Source organism: Canis lupus, chromosome 38 (assembly GCF_003254725.2).
Source record: "Canis lupus dingo isolate Sandy chromosome 38, ASM325472v2, whole genome shotgun sequence".
Classification (NCBI taxonomy): domain Eukaryota; kingdom Metazoa; phylum Chordata; class Mammalia; order Carnivora; family Canidae; genus Canis; species Canis lupus.
In genome coordinates, this window is record NC_064280.1 from 6,506,040 (window position 1) to 6,523,054 (window position 17,015).

Genomic DNA, 17,015 nt, shown 5'->3' on the forward strand with positions numbered 1-17,015 from the left:
GATGTGGGACTCCACCCTGGGACTCCTGGATCATACCCTGAGCCAAAGGCAGACACTCAACCACTGAGCCACCTGGGAGTCCCAGAATTGTTGTTAATTATCATGAAACTTTTAAACTCACGGTGGGTTAAGTATCGTGAAACTTTTAAACTGATAGTGGAGGATCTTAATTCTAATTTGAAAGTTCAAATTTTATCAGAAAAACAAATACTATCAGGTATTTTCCTTGAAGTAACAGACTCATTTCACTCAATTCAGAGAAAATATCTGCTATATGCCCTGTTTGAACAACCATATTTGTCTGCCATTTGTGTTTTCAAGAGAAAAAGATGTTCCAAGAAAAAAAGCAGCCAACTTAGCGCGCAACTCAAACAGTTGTACTACTGCTTTTCCTTGAAATGACTAGCATATTTTGGTTTGCAACAGAAGTGCTTTATTTCTGCTACCTGTTTCATTTCATAGAATATTAAAGACTTGTATTCCGAGGTCAGGTTTTTTTTTTTTTAATTTTAATTTTATTTATTTATTAGAGACACAGAGAGAGAGCAAGCAAGCCGAGGTCAGATTTTAATAAAAATAACTTCTGCTTCATTAAAGACAGTCTTCAGTAAAATTACTTTTTTTTTTTTTTTAAACTATGTATCTGTGTCAATGAAACCGTTTAATGGCACTGCCCAGACTGGTGCTAAAATACCAGCAGTATTATCTACCATTGCCATTATACTATCAGTGCAAATATGAAAGCAGGGAAGAAAGCAGAAACTGTCTTTGAATTATTATAGAAGCAACTTTGAACTCATGAACCCTTTGAGAAGGGTCTTAGGAATTCCCAAGGTCCATGGACCACACTTGATAACTGCTGTTCTAGTATATACAGTGAAGTCAGTGAAGTGTTGAATATTACTAGATGCCTCCCATTGTTTGGGAAAGGAGAAAAAGAGAATGATAAAAGAGATTTGATTAATGTTTAAAATCTAAGCTAAATATGATTGCATTTGCTTGAAAATTGCACTTATTTCTGAGACTCAAAAAGTTGCTTAGGATAACCTGTTTGAATCTAAAGAAAGGTTGAAAAGAAGACTGCTAATTTTCATTACTGTCCTTTGGATCAAGCTTTTGCTATTTCACTTAGTAACTTGTTTTCCCTTTATTTCTTACTACGTCTTTCCATTTTCCCCCAACGTTTTAAAATTGAGTGTTTAGAGAAATTAGCACTTTCTTGCTTTTACTTTAAGAAAACATTATTGTATTTTTTTTCTGATAGCAGAATTTAAAGTGCAGAAATATATAGTGATAAAAGTGAATATCTTTGTAATCCTACACCCATCTTTACTAACTACTTTTAATGGTTTGACTCATTGATTTAATCAACAAGGAGTTATTGAGCACCCACTATGTGCTAGGTATTGTTTTAAGTGCTCGGGTATAATGGTGAATAAAACAGGCATCTTTCTTCTTACTAACAACTATAATGATAGCATTACCAACAGTAGCCAACATTTACCATTCTTACTGTGTATCAGATATTGTGCTTTAATATATTATTATTTAGTCCTTGCATCAACTCTGAGGTTATAATAACCTCATATCACAGGTGAAGAAATCAAGGCCTGGAAAAATTAACTTATTTTCCAGAGGTCACACAGAATTTAAATGCAGGTCTAAAACCCAGGTTTGTGATTCCACATTGCCTTACTATCTCCCACAGTTTTCTTTTTATATGTTAACCCATTCTTATAATTTTCTTACTAAAGTTGGATTGTTATGCAAAATCTTTCGCATCTTTTTTCACTTAATGATAAAAGTTTGACTTTGTTCCACTTCCATACACATAATAATATTAGCTAACATTTACTGCAGACTTATTAGTTTCTTTCATATATATTATTTTTTATGTATTAATTTATTTGTAGTAACTACTACTCACAACAGCCCTTTGTGGTTTTTTAGATTTCTTATTATTTCACAGATGTGGAAACTGAGTCCCAGAGAGGTTATGAAAACATGCCCAGGTTATGCAGCTAAACGTTGGCAGCGCTGGGGTGCAAACTCCAGCACTTAATGAACACACTTTTGAGTTTCTAGTTATTTCTTCTAACACAAATAATTTGTTGATATATTGTAACACTTGTGCAATTATGTATTATTGTATAACAATTATAATTTTGTTTTTGTTTTTTTTTTTAAAGATTTTATGTATTTGAGCAAGAGAGAGAACGCGCATGCACACTAGCAGTCGGGAGGGGCAGAGGGAGAGGGAGAAGTAGGCTCCCTGCTTAGCAAAGGCTCCTTGCTGAGCAGGGAGCCCCATGTGGGGCTGGATCCCAGGGTCCTAGGATCATGACCTGACCCGAAGCAGCCACTTAACCAACTAAGCCATCCAGGTGCCCCAATAATTGTAATTTTAAAACCAAAGTTTGTGATTTTCAAGATCTAGATGGTAGAGAAAAAGTAGGAGAAAATAATTTTAGAAGTCCTTTGGGTGTTTTTTTCTCCTTTTAAAGGAAGGTTTTATTTTGAAAGGTATATAAAAATATATACTCATTTTCTAAAATTTAAGTATTATAACTATATGATGTAGAATATAAAAGTCCCTTACGTTTCCTGTGTTAGAGATAACCACTGAAAATGATTTATATTCTTTCAGAGTTTCTCTGTGTGTATGTGTGTATTTAATTTCTTCCACACTATATTTCTTCCACACTAAATTGTGAACCTGAGTGAGATTTTGTTTCTAGGTACAGTCCCTGGCCCATAGTAGATATCCAATAAATGTAGACTGAGCTCTTCATCTCTAAGAATATTACAATTAACACTAGTATTCACTAACACTAAGGCACTAATGATTTATACAGGTGTAAGTATTTTTAAGGTAAAAAAAAGTCAGAAAAGTAAAGCCCTAATGATACTAGGGCTTGAATTTATAATTTCTGGAGTCCCTTGATATTTTTCTAGTTCTGTATTTCTGTCTTAACTATAATTTAATGTTTTATTTGTATTATATTATTCCTGCCATGTTTATTAATATGTAGAATTAGTGATTTTCCTATAATACTGGGTGTTTTTTTTTTTTTTTTTTAAGATTTTATTTATTTATTCATGATAGTCACACAGAGAGAGACAGAGAGGCAGAGACACAGGCAGAGGGAGAAGCAGGCTCCATGCTGGGAGCCCGATGTGGGATTCGATCCTGGGTCTCCAGGATCGCGGCCCGGGCCAAAGGCAGGCGCCAAACCACTGCGCCACCCAGGGATCCCTTACTGGGTGTTTTTTGTTCTATATTCTGTCAACAGTTCTTGTTGAACTGACAGGTCAGTAATTCCCCAATAATATCTTTTAGTCTATTTATTATATATTTAAAAGATTTTATTTATCTGAGAGAGATAGTGAGAGAAAGCACAAGTGGGGAGCAGGGAGGAGAAGCAGGCTCCCCCCTAAGCGGGGAGCAACTTGGGACTTGATCCCAGCACCCCAGAAGCTGACGGCAAATGCTTAACCGACTGAGCTACCCAGGTGCCCCTTTTTTAGTCTTTTTAGTGTATGCATCCTATGAGCCTATGCCCAAAGTTTTATATTACATAAATATATAATCCTTAATTCTAGGCTTTGAGAACTAATAATGATTTTATCCAGGAATCTCCATTATCAGAAATTTCATTTCATTTCATTTCATTATTTCATTTTATTTTTATTTTATTTATTTTATGTATATATTTTAAAATTTTTATTTATTCATGAGAGGCGCAGAGAGAGAGAGAGAGAGAGGCAGAGACACAGGCAGAGGGAGAAGCAGGCTCCATGCAGGGAGCCTGACGTGGGACTCGATCCCAGGTCTCCAGAATCAGGCCCTGGGCTGAAGGCAGCACTAAACCGCTGAGCCACCGGGCTGCCCTATTCCCAGAAATTTTAAAAATGTAATTTAAATTATATTTATTTATAAGGTCATACGTATTAACTAAGTATGTATTTTTGGTATTTATGAATGGAATTGTGTCAGTTTAATAGTAATAGTAATACTGGCTGTCTTAAGCTGATCATATGCTCTAATTGTAGGAATGCATATATGTGGATCACTGATTAAGAAAGTATCGAGAAAAGAATCTAGTAATTATAATTTGTATATAAGAAATGACATTTTGATAATACTTCTCCGTAAAACATCATAGTTTTGTTACCATTTCATCATTTACTTGCTAAGATTATGCTGTAGTGTTACTGGGTTTGTTTGATTATCTATGCAGTCTTCCAGGAAAGAATGATTATCTACAATGTGCCAGACACTGTGCTAGGTGCTTAGAGAATGATAATCATAATCCCTGCTCGCAAGGTGCTTAGAGTTTAGTGGAAGAGATTGGTTTTAATCAGTGAAATGGGGCAGCCCAGGTGGCTCAGCGGTTTAGCACCACTTTCAGCCCAGGCGTGGTCCTGAAGACCTGGGATCGAGTCCCATTGTCGGGCTCTCTGCATGGAGCCTGCTTCTCCCTCTGCCTGTGTCTCTGCCTCTCTCTCTGTGTGTCTCTCTCATGAATAAATAAATAAAATCTTTAAAAAAAAACAGTGAAATGCAAAATTATGGTGGTGATAAGTACTGCATGGAGTGAAATGAGAACCATATTATACTGCAAAGTTTGAAAATAATCTGAGACCACCCTCACTTTGAACACCAGCTATATAGAGTTCGGGGTTCCCAAGCCACCCTTATATCTGGCAATTCCAAGTTTGGAGAGGGTCTCCAAGAAAAACTATAATTTGCCAAGAAAATGCATAGACCTTATTGAAATCTGTTATAATTACAGTTATGGTCTATTACAGTAAAAGATACAGATTAAATTCAGCCAAGGAAAGGGATGGGGCAGTAGAGCCCTAGTAGAGCTACAGATGGCACTAACTTTCCTGGCAACGGTATGTGACAGTATGTACAGAGTATTGTCATCCAGCGAATCTCAACTAATTCTTGATATTCAGAATTTTTATTTGACCTCAGTCACATAGACCTGACTGACCGGACCCATATGACGGACCTCAGTCTGCAGTCACTTTGGAGGTTGAGCTGATACTGTTGACTCAAGATTCCATGCAAAGTCACAGTATTAGCCTACCTTAGTGGACCAAATACCCCAGGTAAACAAAGATGCTCTTATGAGGCCTTTCTTTTCAAGAGCTAAGAGTTTACCTCCCCCCCCCTTCCCCCCCCCCCGCAGGAACCAAGGGCAAAGGCACGGCCTCTCTTTGGGCATCATACATATAGTATACGTATATACATGTATTATATGTATATAAATGGGACTTAACACTTTAGGGAGACCTGAGAAAGCCCTGAGTAAGTGACAGTTCAGCTGAAGTTTAAAGGTTAAGTCGGTATTAACTGGGGGAAAGAGGCCGAGGGTCATCCTAGATTAATAACAGCTTTATAGCAGGGAATAAAGGGGGAAAGACTAGTAAAATGTACTAAAAGAAGAGCAGTGTAACTGGCATATATAGAGAAAGGAGGAGATGACATGAGGTATGAGGCTGCATAGGCAGCATGTTAATCAGAATTAGGTACAGTTGGTTGTAGAAAAACAATGGTTTATGAGAAATGAAAGTTTTTCTCTTTCACTTCCAAGAACTGTCAGGATTACAGGCTCTTCTGTTCCTTTGTGTGTGGATTCTATTCTAAAGATTACTTTGTGGCCCAAGATGATTGTTGGAGTTTTAGTCATTCTATCTTAATTTCACATTCCAGAAAGCAGGAAGGGGACAGCACACTTCCCTCCTTTTATGGACATTTTCTAGAATTTGCCTATGTCATATGCTTACTTCTCTCTGGCCAGAACTCAGTCACATTGCTGTACTTAGCAACAAAAGAGTGGGAAAGTGGTCTTCATTCCAGGTGGTCATGGACCAGATAAAATTTGGGTACTTTATTCATATGGAAGGAGGAGAAGATGGTTTTTAGAGAATAACTATCAGCCTTCTGCCACATTTGCTGAGAAAGGTCAGATCATCAATGGTATTTTAGGCCATGATTGAGACTTTTGTCTGTATCCTAAGAGTAATAGAAGGTTATTGAAGTGTTTAAAGGAGTATGACACAATCAGATTTTTATTTAGAAGGGATCCTTTAGCTATAGTGTGGAGAATGCATTTGAGGAGGAAACGGTGGTATAGAATATAGGAATAGTTGGAGGCTTTTGCAGAGGTACATGCAAGAGTAGATAAAGACCGGTGGATAGAGATGAATATGAATAGATTTGAATAATGCTTAGTAAATAAAGTAGTTAGCACCCTTAATATGTAATAGATTGGCTATGGGGATGAAAGAAGAAGACATAGCAGTCAGTGATGAAGGCTTTTTCTTTTTTCCTTTTAAAAAAATTAGTCTGCAGGTACATGGAATAGGATTGTGATAATCCTTGATTGATAACACACACTCATGACTCCTATTTATTTATTTATTTTGTAATTTTAAGTAATGCCTAAGCACCTAAGAACTCACCTCCCAGGTAAACTTCATCTATTATTTCCTTCTCTCACCTATTCAACTTAACTCTCATCCTCTTTCCCTCCATTACTTATAATCCATTTGAATTTGGTATATCATCTCCTTGCTTTCTCTTTTTCTTTCTTTCTTTAAGAAAGAATTTATTTATTTAAGAGAGAGTGCATGAGGGAAAGAGAGAAAGAATCTGAAACAGACTTCACACTGAGCACAGAGCTGGAAATGTGTCTCGATCTCATGATCTCAAGATCGTGACCTGAAAAAAAAAAAAAAAAAAAAAAAAAAAAGATCGTGACCTGAGCTAAAAACCAAGAGTTGGCTGCTTAACTGAGCCACCCAGGAACCTTCCTTTCTTTTTATGTATTTTTTGTATCCTAAAAGGTGGTGTGTATAAAATTTTTTTTTTTTTTGTATAAAACTTTGACAAAAGAAAAAGTATTATGGTTATCAACAAAAAAGAGACAGTGCTGAAATAAAACAAAAGCATTTGTTTGGGGTTTCAGAATTGCAATTTGTGGAGCACAGATTTGGGTAGCAACACAAATTGTGTTCCCTAGAGAATGACAGGGTTTTAAAAGGCAAAAGGAATGTTTATATGTGTTGTTTACAGAGAATTTTCATTGGTATTGACTCATAGAAAACTAATCTTGGCTGAATATAATTGGTTACTAAGGCTATCATATCACTAAGCCAAGTCTTACTGTAGCAAGTTGCAGGTGTTTAGGCAGAGTCCTTGGAACTTACGCCCTTTGGCCCAATTCAGAGTTCACGGTTTTATCCACTGAGGATGTGCATAAGGCCCATTTCTTTCTCTTTTTTTTTTAATTTTTTAATTTTTTAATTTTTTTTTATTTATGATAGTCACACACACCGAGAGAGAGAGGCAGAGACACAGGCAGAGGGAAAAGCAGGCTCCATGCACTGGGAGCCCAACGTGGGATTCGATCCTGGGTCTCCAGGATCGCACCCTGGAAGGCCCATTTCTTTATTGACTTCCTGGCTCCATTTTAAAACTCCTTAAGTGATTTCATTTCATTTCATCACTCATCCATTGTAAAGGAACTTACTTTTTGACTTCATGTTATATCATTAAGATTTTTCTGTAAGTTGTTTATCATAGTAGTTCCTTTATTTTGCATGCTGCATAATATCAACTCATGATCTACTTTTCCTAGATTGGACATTTAAGTTAACTATGAATTGTGTAGCTATAAACATTTTTCTATATGTCTGCTATTACATATGTGCAAATTTCTCCTGGTATATACCTGGAAGTAGAATTGACTACTTCATCTGATACATAAATGTATCAAAATCTTTTCTGAATTAGATGCTCCAGTTACACTCCCACTAGCAATATCTGAGTAACTAAGTAGCCACATGCTCCAATGTGTGATATTGTTAGGCCTTTTTAATTTTTGCCAGCAAGCTTGTTCTAAAATGGTACTTCATTGTGGTCTTGGTTTACGTCTCCCTGGACACTAATAATTTTGAAAGTGGCCATACATGTTTCTCTGTGAAATTACTGTTTATTTTTATTTTTTTCTATGGAGTGAATCATGCTTTTCTTTTTGACTTGTTATGTTTTCTTGATACTGCTTCTCCAAGTTGGCACCTTATTGTTTTACCTTTTCTGAGTATCTTTTTGATAAATAGAATTTTATATTTTATTTTATTTTTATTTTTATTTTATTTTTTTTTTATTTTTTTTTAGAATTTTATATTTTAGAGCCAGTGCTTTTCATATCTTGTTTGAGAAATTGTTATTTATCTGAAGTTGTAAGAGATATTTACCTGTGTATTTAAATTTTAATTCTTGACATCTATGTCTATAATTCATCGGGAATTGGGTTTTGGTATGTCATGTGAAGTAGGAGTTCAATTTTATCTTTGTCCATATGGATCATCATTTTTTTCTAGCCTCATTTATTAAACATCTGTTGTTTTCCCTACTGATCTAACATTCTGTCTCTGTTGCATATCAGAGTTCCATATGTGTGTGTGTGTGTTTTCTAGACTGTTCCTCTGTTCCACTCATCAGTTTGTCTCTGTGCCAGTATCACTGTCTTAGTTCCTTCCACTTCTTCATAAGATTCAATATCTAATAGGTCATGTCTCCCCTCCCTGCTCTTTTTCAGAAATACCCTTCTATTCTTGGCCCCATGCTCTTCATGTAAATTTCAGAGTCATCAAGTTGTATGAAAAATTCTATTGGAATTTTGACTGGAATAGCATTGAATATATATATCAATTTGGGGAGAATTTATATCTTCATATTAAGTCATGAACATAGTATGTATATTTATTTAGATCTTTATTATCTTTAACATGTAATTTTCTCTGTAGAGGTCTTTTACATCTTTTGTTAGATTTATCTTAACTCTTTGATATTTCTGTTACAATTATGAATCCTCTTTCAATGAATTTTCTAGGTTTTTGATGACGGTAATAAAAATGCAATTCACTTTTATATTTTAATATTTAACTATCTTGCTAAACTCTTCTATTATCTCTAATATTTGTTGGTTTTTTTGAGGGGGTTCTATCTAAATTATTATATCAAATGTTAACAGTTTTTTTTTCCTCCTTTCAAATCTTTATGCTTCTAATTTATTTTTCTTTTCTAATTGCCTGAGGCCTTCAGTAAAATCATCATGATTTTAAAGGGAATGCTTTAACATTTTCTTGTTTTGGATGATGTTTACTAGGGTTTTTATTTTTTAAATGCTCTTTTTCAGGTAAGGATGTTCTGTTATTTATTCAGTGAGTGTCTTTATTATGATAATTTTTTAAGTGATTTTTCTGCACTTAATGTAATGATCCTTGTTTATTTTTTCTCTTTTAAAAGATGAATACAGTCAGTTATGTTTATGATTTTTCTAGATATCATACCATCCTTCATATCTGGGAAAAACCCAACTGGTGTTGATATATTCTGTCTTTATGTACTGTAAGATCTAAGTATTCTTGTTTATTAGCATTTTACATCTGTATTTATGAATGAAGTGGGCCTTAATTTTCTTTTCTCATAATGGCTTAGATTAGTTTTAGTATTAGAGGTTTACTGGCTTTATGGGAATGAGTTAGAATTTCCTCTTTTTTTTTTTATTGTTCCAAAGAATTTGCATAAAATTTAGTTCTTGTTCTTCAGATATTGATAGGATTGGCCTATACAGCCAGTTCTGGGCCTTTATAGTCAGTTCTGGGCCTGGTATTTTCTTTGTAAGTATGTATATAACTGTTCATTCAGTTTAATAGTTAAAAGACCATTCAGACTACTTACTTCTTCTTGACTTGGTTTTGATAAGATTTTAAAAAAATTTCTTCATTTTTAGCTTAAGTTTACAAAATTGTTTCTTATGGTTATTAGTATTCCCTTATTCTTTTTAACCTTATTTTATTTTTACTTGTATTCCTGTCTCCTAGAATTCTGATCTGCATATTTGTGTGATAGAGGTTTATTTCCATTAATCTGTCACCTTTTATTGTTTCATATGTGCATTAGGACAGCAATCCAACTGATCTTGTTCTGTTTTCAGCCATCTTCAGTCCTTGCTATAAACTGTCAAACTGAATCTTTCATAATAAAAAACTTATTTTTATTATGTTATTTCCCTATTAAAAAGCTTTTGCTCCTAGAGCAAACTACTAAATTAATTTAGCTTAAGGTCAGTGTTTCAAGGTAGCAAATGATGACATTTGTTATGATGTCATGCCCTGACCACAACCATACTTACTAATACAAACCAGTATGCTCATTGTCTCTTGAACATACCATGTAAGTTTGTTCCTTTGTTCATACCCTTCTTGCTTCCTTGAATGAATTTCCTTTTTTATTTTCTAGATCCTGTCTAGCTTTCAAAGCCCTATTAAAATTTTACATTCATAGAGAAATCTCTGATACTTCAGTTAAAGATGATTTCTTTCTTCATCATTTTGGTTTTCTTTTAATCCCTTTTTCATGTATGGATTTTTTTTTTTCCTAAATTTTTCACAGGCAGGGCATTTTTACATACTTTCTTTTTTTGTCTTTATTCTAGAGTCACTTTCCCTTTAGGAACCCATAGTTGTATTCTCAACCTTTTTTTCCTTGACTACAAATAAATATTGAAAATTTATTTATTTTATAGCTACAACTCAGTGAAGATGACTGTAATTTATAATTTAGTACTTTTAGCTATTTTAGGAGCATCCCTCTGAGCACTCACCATATTCTTTTGTATAAACTACGAATAGAAGTTACTCTCTAGTCCAGGTTTGCAAGTCAAATGGCTGCAGTATCAGATAGGCAACATGCGTGTGTGAATCGGGTTGTGTGGAAGATAATAGGGAGCGGAAGAGCCTGGATGAACTAAAGAATATATGTTCTCTCAAAGGAATTTAAACCATATTCTTAAGGTTCCAGGCCAGCCCTAGTCTAGCCTCCTTTTACTGTTGAACTCTACTGTGGTGTTTGAAAATGTATTACCACACACACAAAAGAAAATGTATTACAAGCCAGAGTATATACTAGAATACTCAGGATAAATTAAAGATGTAAAAAGTTGGGGACTATGTAAATTATGCTGCACTAAATTTTTTGTGACATGAACTAAAGTTAAAGTTGTCCCAAATAGATCTATATAAGGTGTTTTTATGTGAGTTTAATGAAGTGAAAGACCTCACTAACTCTCTCGTTCACTGTGCACTACATACTTACCACAATGTTTGGCACACTGTAGCTGCTTCGTAAATATTTGAAAGACAGTGTAGAGGTACCTCTTTTACCATCTTTTTTCTTTTGGCAGTTTGTGCTGTATGTAACATAACCACATGGTGGCGCTAAACTCATTTTTAAACCTGGAAAGATATTTTTATTCCCAAGCACACCATGATTACTATTCTTCATAAACACACAAAATAACTTGTAATAAATCATGGATAGTGTGAATCATTATTAACATTGAGAGGGAAATATTAACTACAGGATTTTTCCCTTTCTAAAAAATATTGAAATATGATTGATTATACAAAAAAACTGCACATTTAATGTATTTAGCTTAATGAGTTTGGAAGGAGTTTTTTCTAATTCTTTAAAAAAGTTTTCTAAAGTGATGGATTACAGAAATCCTTAGATCATAGGAATGTTTGAGAATATTCTCTGCCATAGCCTCAGCATGTAACCTGGCACCAGGTACATAGTATGTCTTTAATGTATGAATTTGAAAGAACATGTGAATGAGTATAAATTTTAACTTCTAACTTTGCTCTTACCAACCCATTGCCAGATACTTTCATCCCAGATAATTCTGGTCCAAGATAAGAGGGTACTGAGTCTTACAAAGTTTTAGTTAACCACCTGTATGAAGTCTTGTGTAACCATTGAAATTTTTTATCCAAATTTACTAAAGAACTGTGATTCAGAGAAAAATACATGTTAAAAGAAATAGCAATATAATTGGATTCTAGATTTCTTGTTACTCTTAATTTGCCAGTTATAAGATAGTTTTGAGTATAAGATACTATCAGAAAGGAATATCAGAAGTGTGGTGTATCATGTTTGTTTGAGAACTGACTGTAAGAAAATGTTTCTAGTGGAGAAAGCAGTCTTATCAATGAATTTTTCAAACATACCGCAGGAAACAATTTAAAAACTGGTGGATTTCACAAGACCTCAAAAGCCTCTGGCAACACAAAAATAGAGGAATATAAGAATTAAAGACAGAAGATAATTGAAAATTTTTCTTCTGAAGTCTGGCAAGATATAAATAGATAATTTGTTAAATAGTAAAATGATAAGGGAATTAGCATTATGGAAAGACTAAGTTGAAGATAGTATTAAATTATAGTGTAGTAACAAAATATAGCAATTGGACTAAACTGTATTTTTAAATATCATTCACTAAATTTAGTTCAACTTTACAATTAACTTTCCTGATATTCACACTAGTCATTTGAGGTTCTTTCTAGCTCTATAATCTCAGCACTTTGTATAGGGAATAAGGAAGAAGCCCTTGTCCACAGTGGGTTATAATCTTGTTAGAGAGACTATTTATGTACAGTCAGCCTAACATGGTGGCTAAGGGCACAAATTTTAGAACCAGCCTGTATGCTTCTTGCTTAACTCTGTGCCCTTGGGGCAAGTTTCTTAACTTCTTTGTGCTTTAGCTTCCACAGATGTAAAATGGGGATAATAGTATTACTCCTTCTTCATAGGTTTTTGAGAGAATTGAAAGAATTAATACATGTGAAGTGCCTGGAAAAGTACCTGGCACAGAGTAAGTGCTGTCTAAATGTTTTTTTCACCCTAAAATGTAGTCCACATAATGTGTTAAAAAAAAATAGTTAACAGCTAGGTGACAGCACTGTAAAGACTATATATATGACTGAGTTGAAAAAATGTATGGACAATATATATCCTTTTTAGGAACTCAAAGGAGGGTAGAAACTAATAGCAGTTGTTGGGTAATTTCTCTCAAAGCCACCTAGGTGAGTTGGAGCTTGTGCCAAATACTGAAATATGGTTAAACTTGGATAGGCAGAAATGAATTTAAGAAGTAAGTAGGAGGGAGGATAAGTTCTGTTGGTTTTAATCAGCTTTGTTTAGATCAGGAAAGATTGGTCTTATTACCCTAACTGGATTGGTTTTGCTGATGTTATGAGTTTATTTAATTTATTTGGTTTCCTAGAATCCTCAACTCCAGAATTGCAGCAAATTCCTGAAAATAGTAGATGGAATTAAGCATGTTTATTATGTTTATGTTAAGAATATATGAAATACATTTTGAAAACTGTTAGCATTACTCAACATATTTTGGAGGGTATTGTCTTCTGTTAAAAGCTGCTTTTTGAAAAATAAATTGATAATATTTTTGCATTTATGTTTTATAGGTAATTAACAATGCTTGTGCTACCCAAGCCATAGTAAGTGTGTTATTAAACTGTACCCATCAAGATGTCCATTTGGGAGAGACATTATCAGAATTTAAAGAATTTTCACAAAGTTTTGATGCAGCTGTGAGTATAATCATATTATTCCTGAAATGCCCTATTTGTGATAATTCTCTTTTTAATAGGCTACTTTAACAATTATTTTATTTTATTTTTTATTTTTTTTAACAATTATTTTAGATGAAAGGTTTGGCACTAAGCAATTCAGATGTGATTCGACAAGTACACAACAGTTTTGCCAGGTAAAGAGACTTTTTGTTAAATGAACACCGTTTCTTTTTTTGCTTGTTTCTCACTATTTTTTTTTTCTTGACTGTAGACAGCAGATGTTTGAATTTGATGCAAAGACATCAGCAAAAGAAGAAGATGCTTTTCATTTTGTCAGTTATGTTCCTGTAAATGGAAGATTGTATGAATTAGATGGATTAAGAGAAGGACCAATTGATTTAGGTAATCTGTTTCCTGTTCCTGGTATTTCACTTTTGACAATGAAAAAAGATTGGGTATTCTTTCTTTGCTTTAGCCACACCACTGCTTAGATTTTGAAGGGAAAGGTGACTATGAGATAAGATAGTATAATGTCATGGGAGTCTTAAGCTTTTCATTATGAGGTTAAATAACAGATAGGAAGGACGTGTTGACTACTGTAGTTCAACTGGGATCTTTAATTTTTTTGTAAGAGAAACCCATGCGTAGATTACATAATTTATTTTTTATTTTCCAGTTAACTTTAAAAAGCTTCTTTTAGTGAATAGAAGTTATTCTGGTCATTTTTAACTTACTGACAAGGGATAATAAGCATTTCTTACCATCTTGTATTAAACCGTTTTCCCTTAGAATTAGATCATTCAGAATCACTTTAATTCAGTGTTGAACAATCTGTAAAAGTATTTTTCTTCAAAGTTTCTGTTTAAATATTAAAATGCTGTTCTTTGGGCCAAAGGGTAGATTTGTCCCAATCCTACCGTCTCTAACTGTAAGCAAAAATGATAAGGTTGAGGAGATAATTGGTGATTCTGATACAGTACTAAAATCATAAGACCACAAAGAATTTTAACTACTTATTTTTACCTCATTAAGTTTCCTTTTTTAAAAAATTAGGTTCATTTTTTTAAGTCCAATAAAACCTGTTTTTATTGAATGTAACATTATCTGCTGTTCATAAAACTTTAGTTTTAGATTAAAAAATAAACATAGTTTCATTTTGTTTGTACTTTTTGAGCATGTCTCCTGCATAGAACCAGTAATTTGTCTAATGCAGATTTACATGTTATTTCTATATTTAAAAATATTTATTTTTCTATGTCACCGAAAATTGATAGAATGTTCTTTAAAGTCTCTTGAAATTAATTTTTTTGTAGTTTGGTAGTTGAGCTGATTTCTGCATTTTCTTTGTTGGCTTCTACTATCTGGTCACTATTCATTAGAACCATCAAATATAAAGGAAGTAAAAGATAAAATAAAATAGCCAGTTTTGTTATACAACTGGTGGCAGTGCTAGAAGTTATGGTGGAAAAGAGGATTAAAACAACTGGGTAAAATTGGTTTTGCATTATGTGTAGATTTCAGTGTTTTATTTTATACTTAAAATGGTAGGGAATCAGACTGATAAGGCTTGAATCCTTACTTGCTCCTAATTTGTGTGCTGATTTTTCTTAGCCCTCGGTTTTATCACTGTAAAATAAAGGTAGTTATTCTTATTTTACAAAGTTGTGAATTTTAATGGGATAACTCCCTAATTAATTACTTTTCCAAACATTTGTTCAGCACCTACTAAGTCATACAATAATGTGGTAATGCAAATATACTAATGCTTTTTGCCCTTACCATTACTAAGAAAATAAGAACTGAGTTTTAACATAGTTATGCTAAAAGGATTTTTACTGTCCTGAATTTGCCAAAATATTTATAAAAAAGACATTTTAGACTAACTTTTGAAATAATTTTAATGGTGATTTTATTTTATTTAATTGCTTTCAAATTTCTTTCTAGGTGCATGCAATCAAGATGACTGGATCAGCGCAGTAAGGCCAGTCATAGAAAAAAGGATACAAAAGTAAATGCTCAGCTAATCTCACTGGCGTAATATTCTGATTTTTGAACATTTTTTTCAACTTTTATTTTTTTATTTTAGCAGTGCTTGTTGAATATCTACTTTTGATTGGATTAATATGTTCAAGAAATCTATTTCAGAAATATTTAAAATCTACATAGTAATTTGTGCTCTTTATAAAAGTTAAACATGCAGATCTCCATTAGATATTTTGTATAGTTGTTTTGTAGAGTTTTGTTTTTAAGCATCTGTTTTTTTTAATTAAATTAAAACCCTTATTTTGACATAATTATATATTCACATTCAGTTATGAAGATAATATAGAGAGATCCCATATACCGTTTACCCAGCAATGGTAACATCTTAGAGAGCTGGAGTACAGTGTCAACAGCCAGGATATTGACATTGATACAGTCAAGATGCAGAATGATTTCATAAAGCCACAACCACTTTCTTCTTCTGTTGCCTCTCCCCCCCCATCCTTAATGTCTAGTTTTATAATTTTTGTCAGTTAAAGAATATTGCATAATTGGAATCATACAATATGTAACCTTTTTGGGTTATCTTCTTCTACTCAGAATAATTTTCTGGAGATTTATCCAGGTCATTAAGTACATAAGTAGTTCATTCTTTTCTAATCATGGATAGTAACTTGTGGTATGAGTAGGACCATTTTTTTGACCGTATACCCTTGAAAGACATCTGGATTGCTTCTGGTTTTTGGCTGTCATGAATAAACTAGCAATAAACAATCTGTGTACACATTTTTGGGTGAACATAAGTTTTCATTCCTCTGCGATAAATGCCCAGGAGTGCCATTGCTGAGTTCAAAATGCATGTTTAATTTTCTAAGAAACCGCCAAACTCTTCCAGTCACTGTAGCATTTTACATTCCCACCAACAATGTATGAGTAATACAGTTTTTCCACATCCTTGTTAACATTTAGTTTTGTCAAAATTTTTATTTTAGCTATTCTAGTAGATGGGTAGTAATATTTCAAATTGTAGTGGTTACTTTTTTTTTTAAGATTTTATTTATTTATTTGAGAGAAAGCACACAGGGAAAGGGAGAATCAGACTCTCCGCTGAACTGGCGTCTGGCGTCCCATGTGGGGCTCAGTCCCAGGACCTTGGAATCATGACCTGAGCCGAAGGCAGATGCTTAACCTACTGAGCCACTCAGGTGCCCTTTGTTGTAGTTTTATACATTTATGTATTTATCTTTAAAAGATTTTTTATGGGATGCCTGAGTGGCTCAGTGATTGAGCATCTGCCTTTAGCTCAGATCATGGTCCCAGTGTCCTCGGGTCGAGTCCCGTATGGGACTCCCCACAGGGAGCCTGCCTCTCTCTCTGCCTGTGTCTCTGCCTCTCTCTCTGTCTCTCATGAACAAATAAATTAAAAAATCTTAAAAGGTTGTATTTATTTGTATTTATATACATAAGATTATACTAAAATTTATACAGGAAGACAGAGAAACTATAACAGCTAAGACAATTTTGAAGAAAAAGTCTTCTTTATCACTGTAGTAGTGACTTCCCACTTGGCTTCC

General features: G+C 33.7%; 1 protein-coding gene across 4 annotated transcripts in view; it reads left to right on the top strand.

Moving 5' to 3' along the window:
• Positions 1-17,015, top strand: part of UCHL5 (ubiquitin C-terminal hydrolase L5) — a 41,248-nt gene that overhangs the window by 11,283 nt on the left and 12,950 nt on the right. For 3 of the 4 annotated variants that reach the window (XM_025421022.3, XM_025421021.3, XM_049106991.1), the window contains 4 exons: positions 13,351-13,476; positions 13,591-13,652; positions 13,730-13,860; positions 15,403-15,466. In XM_025421022.3, the coding sequence (XP_025276807.1) occupies positions 13,351-13,476; positions 13,591-13,652; positions 13,730-13,860; positions 15,403-15,466 (383 nt within the window). Of the gene's footprint in view, positions 1-8,618; positions 8,773-13,350; positions 13,477-13,590; positions 13,653-13,729; positions 13,861-15,402; positions 15,467-17,015 lie in introns of all 4 variants that reach the window. The other variant, XM_035711178.2, reaches the window with a different exon arrangement.